Source organism: Penaeus chinensis, chromosome 7, assembly GCF_019202785.1.
Source record: "Penaeus chinensis breed Huanghai No. 1 chromosome 7, ASM1920278v2, whole genome shotgun sequence".
Classification (NCBI taxonomy): domain Eukaryota; kingdom Metazoa; phylum Arthropoda; class Malacostraca; order Decapoda; family Penaeidae; genus Penaeus; species Penaeus chinensis.
Genome location: NC_061825.1, coordinates 34,936,438 through 34,941,437, shown reverse-complemented (window position 1 = coordinate 34,941,437; position 5,000 = coordinate 34,936,438). Strand labels below are relative to the sequence as shown.

At 41.9% G+C, this 5,000-nt stretch overlaps 1 protein-coding gene across 1 annotated transcript in view; it reads left to right on the top strand.

The window, feature by feature from the left end:
* The window catches only part of LOC125026951 (zinc finger protein 605-like), a 6,663-nt gene extending 2,356 nt beyond the window's left edge, over positions 1–4,307 (top strand). The window contains exon 2 of the mRNA XM_047615556.1: positions 2,575–4,307. Within this exon, the coding sequence (XP_047471512.1) occupies positions 2,688–4,307 (1,620 nt within the window). The 5' untranslated portion in view covers positions 2,575–2,687. The remainder of the gene's footprint in view (positions 1–2,574) is intronic.
* Positions 4,308–5,000: the final 693 nt, after the last annotated feature.

The window sequence follows — 5,000 nt, the reverse complement described above, 5'->3', positions numbered from 1 at the left end:
TCCCTTCCCCCCTTTTTATCTCCCCCTCCCTCCCATCTCTCCCTCCCACCCCCCCTTGTCCTCTCAACCTTCCATTTCCCTCTACCATTCTTCCATCCCCCCCAACTCCATCTCTCCTCCCCCCCCCCTCCTTCCTCCCCCTCCCCCTCTTCCCCAGACTGACCGATCGGGAAACAAATGAGGATCATTGGCGGAGCGAAAATTTGTCTCGTAAAGAATAGCTAATTGATGGCCGAGTCGAGCGTGGGAGGACAGTGATGAAATTTGGCGCCTATCACACACAGACACGTACAGTAACGCACACGCGTACACACACTTACGCATGCACGCGCGTAAATATTTGGGGATTGATTCAGCTTTCAACTTGGCAGCGCGAGAAAAGGGAAAGAAGAAAGAGGGAGAAGAGAGAGAGAGAGAAAGGAAAAGAGGAGGAGGTAGCAAGAGAAAGATGGTGTGGAAGAGAAAAAGAGAAAAAAGAGCGAGAGAGAGAGCGAGAGAGAGAGATAGAGAGAGAGAGAGAGAGAGAGAGAGAGAGAGAGAGAGAGAGAGAGAGAGAGAGAGAGAGAGAGAGAGAGAGAGGAAAAGATGGGGTGGAAGAGAAAAAGAGAAAAAAGAGCGAGAGAGAGAGAGCGAGAGAGAGAGAGAGATAGAGAGAGAGAGAGAGAGAGAGAGAGAGAGAGAGAGAGAGAGAGAGAGAGAGAGAGAGAGAGAGAGGAAAAGATGGGGTGGAAGAGAAAGAAAGAGAGAGAAAAGGAGAGAGAGAGAGAAAGAGAAAGAGAGAGAGAGAGAGAGAGAGAGGCGGAGAGAGATAGAGAAAGAGAAAGAGAGAGAGAGAGAGAGAGAGAGGCGGAGAGAGTGATATAGAGAGAAAGTAGGAGCTATAGCAGCCAAGAGGGAGCTAGAGAGCCAGAGCCTTTGGTAAATTAACATAAGAAAGGAGTTAGATCCAAAGACGAAGAAAATTGGAATTGTTTCTGATGGTAGTATATTTCTCCCTTTTTCATTCCGATATTTGCATTTTGTCACTTAAGAGACATAGGTAAAATAGAAGCCTTCTCACCGGAATAATTTACGACACATATTTTTATATGTATTTGTATATATATATATACACACACACATGCATGTATGTATGAACAATTATACACGCAAGCGAGAAAAAAGACAATCACACGCCCACATACACAATCCACGCCAACGCCCATAATTCATAGTACAGCTGAAGCAATTCCCTCGTGCGGAGAGGAACGAGGACGAAGCCGAAGCCAAAGTCATTTATTTCGCTATCGGTTTGCGAGAGGTCGTTGCCCCCCCCCCCCCCCTCCCCCGAGATCTCGAGTCCGAAGGAAATGAAATCTGCTCCATCGGCTTGAAACGGAAATGAAGCCGCGTCCGCTAGATTTTCGGGTTGTAAGAAGAAAAAAAAAAAAGCGAAATGAGATGAAAATTCCAGTCATGAATCAAATGCCGTTTGGGATTTAGAGTGTACATGAATCATAATAATGGTGATTAGAATTATCTTTTTGGTGGTAAAAAAAACATTTTTATTTCTTTTGTTTTCTTTTTTTTAGGATAAAACGTTTTTTTATTGAGAGAGAGAAATTGCATCGGTGATAATTCTCTCTCTCTCTCTCTCTCTCTCTCTCTCTCTCTCTCTCTCTCTCTCTCTCTCTCTCTCTCTCTCTCTCTCTCTCTCTCTCTCTCCCAAATAAAGTAGGAACGAACTCTAAGCATTAGTCATGTGTGGTTGCCAGCAGCTGAAAGGACATGATTGCCTTATTGCCATGCAGCCCGGGCGAATCCGTGACGCGCTAAATGTATATAAATCTCATCAAAACTCAAGGACAAAGTTAGTACAAAAAGAAACGAGGGTTTAACTACCGTCGCCGGCTCTCCTCAGTCTGACAATGTTTTACCCTAATAATAATTTATTCCGATGCAACGACTAGCAGGGCTGAATAGCCTGAACCAGTCACAATGTTTGCATGAAGAAATTATGTCATACCAGGTCCAGTCACCATGACAGGAGTGTGTGAGAGGCAGAAAAACTGTTTCGGGATTCCAATTGCAGTTCTTGTGAGTTAACATGGTGTGTGTGTGTGTGTGTGTGTGTGTGTGTGTGTGTGCGTATACTAATAATAATAACGATAATGATAATAATAATGATGATCATACTTCTACTTTTACAATATCATTATCATCAGCAGTAGCAGCAACAGTATCATAATCATCATCATCATGTAGTACTACTGCTACTATTACTAGTATAAATAATGATTATAAAACTAATAATAATACTAATAATAATAAAAATATTATTAGTATTATAATCATCATCGTTTTTATCATTATCATTGTTTAATATTTTATTATTAATATTTTCATTGTTTATTATTTTATCATCATTTTAATAACAATGATGATAATAATATTTTATATAAATGATGCCAAACTATTCCAATTATCACATCTTTACTTATAGTTAGTGTCATTGGTATGGTTGCTGTTATTATCATTATTACCATCTCCATTACTATGTACTTTAACATTATTTTTATATTGTATTTACCACAGGGAAAGACAAGAGAAAACAACAAGGGAACAACACAACGTTTGTGGTGGAATCTGACTCGGCGCCCGAGTTCTGTTTTACTGACGCGCCACTTGATTGGTTTAATACTGCGAATATGTCCCACAACTTAGAAGAACAAAAGCTGCACCGTTGTGCCTTATGCGGCGTGACATTCAGGAAAAAGTTTAACCTATTAATTCATGAAAAAAGGCACACAGGGGAGAAACCCTATAAATGTGAAGTATGTGGAGCCACTTTTCCCCGGAAAGGGAGTCTGCAGCGGCATCTTCGGACACATACTGGCGAAAAGGTGCACAGCTGCACGTCCTGCGATAAAACGTTTGCTTACAAAAGTAGCCTCGTACAGCATTACAAGTGGCATGCTGGGGAAAAACCCTATGAATGCAACGACTGCGGCAAAACTTTTACCAGGAAGAACACTCTGATTCAGCACATCCCTTTACACACTGGAGAGAAACCCTTCAAGTGTAACTACTGTAACAGTGTGTTTTCCCGAAAGGTTAGACTACTCCATCACATATGGCAACACAATGGAGACTGGCCTTACAAATGCAGTTATTGTGACAAGGGATTTCCCGACAGAAATGCTTTGGTCACTCATCAGAGAATCCATACAGGCGAGAGGCCCTACAAATGCAACGTGTGTAACAAAGGATACACATCCAGGAGTAACCTGGGTCGGCATCTGAGGTGTCACAACAACTCCCAAGATGAATATACAACCTCCTCATCCTCTCCGATTCCAGCGGAGAACAATTTGACTCACAGGGAAGACGAAAAATTGATGTGCCACATTTGCCCACACCAATTTGCCTCCCGACGTGAGCTGGCTAATCACATGAAGAGTCACACACAAGGGAAACGTTTTGGGGCCGAAAGTGAAAAGACGTCAGGGATCCCAGGGTCTTTTTTCAATGAAGATACAACAGATTCACAAACAACAGGCGAGAATGACCGGCTTACTGAACAACTACGTACGTCGACAATCCTCAAGGAAGACCATGCTTTAGAATGCAAGCTGAAACGACTTTCTGTTGCTCCTGACGATAGGAAAGCGACGGACACCAGTAGTTACCAACGCAAGGCCTCTTCAAAGAGATATCACCCCAGACAGCCATCGATTAGCCACATTTCCAGTTCAACACCACCTCTCAGGCGTCGAGACCTGCCTCCTTCCAACCAGAGGGCTAAGGAAGTCACAGCTGCAGAGGAAAGAGGGGAGTTGGGGGACCACAGGAAACCCAGAGATATGCAAGGACCTGTCCGTCGCAGCAGGGATACCCTCGCGGCGCACGCATCAAAGACAGAGAGAACCCTTGTTTTCGATGTCAGAACCGACTGCCTGACGAAAGCAGAGTGCGACCGAATCCTCTTTTCCTCGGGCACCGTGCGTATCAGAAGTCCCTCGCCTTGTGAGAACTGCGCATTCACAACAAGAAATGACCACCTGTCTTTGGACTCGGACAGGGAAAATACCGACGGGGAAACAGACCACACACTAAACAATTTAGCGAACATAGATGACGTTCAAAGGCTGGAAAACAATGCAGTTGTGCAAATGGGGTCTCCCAGTACCACGGAAGCAAAAGGTGGACGCTATTTAGCAGTGAAAAAAGAAAAGGCGAATGTGGACCAGTATTTTGGACACCATGACTATTATCCCTCTGTCAAAGAAGAAATAGAGTTTACTGAATTTACTGATGATACTTTTTAAATTCACCATTGTCAGTCTCCATATAGGATAGTCTGTATTACTGTGATTGACATTATTATTGGTAATAGTATTAGTATCTTCATCATTGTTATTACTATTATCATTACATCTCGGGAACGAGACCCACATGAGTAGAATCTTGAGTTATTCATTGTCCACTATAATTCTTATGATTGTGTTATATCAATATTGATAATAATGATAATGATAATAATAGTAATAAATACTATCATTATTAAAATTATAATTATTAGTACTTGTGAATTGTGTAATGAAGTGAGTTATGACAATGATGTGAGTTGTAAGTGCCATGTTGCGATGCCAGTGCATACGAATTGTAATGCCATTTATTATCGTACGTAGTTAGTGATAATTATGTGATTATATATTATACACTGTCTTTTGTGTGATATGTTCTACCATGTAAATATAGAAGATATGTTTAGTTTATATTGATGTGTAGCATATCACCTATATGAAAGAGTGAGACACTCTGTATGTTATAGAGTACAACATTTTAGTTTGTCTCTGTAGTCACACGTCTGGCAGTAGACAGTCGCAGACGAAGCCTGGCGTGTGGGGCAGAGGAACAGGAAGAGTTCCGTATTTATTTTGTCAGAGATGATCGCAAATGAACCTACTTTAGATTTCATCGGTGTTTTCTTCACCCTCAAGCATCATGGAGAAACACCA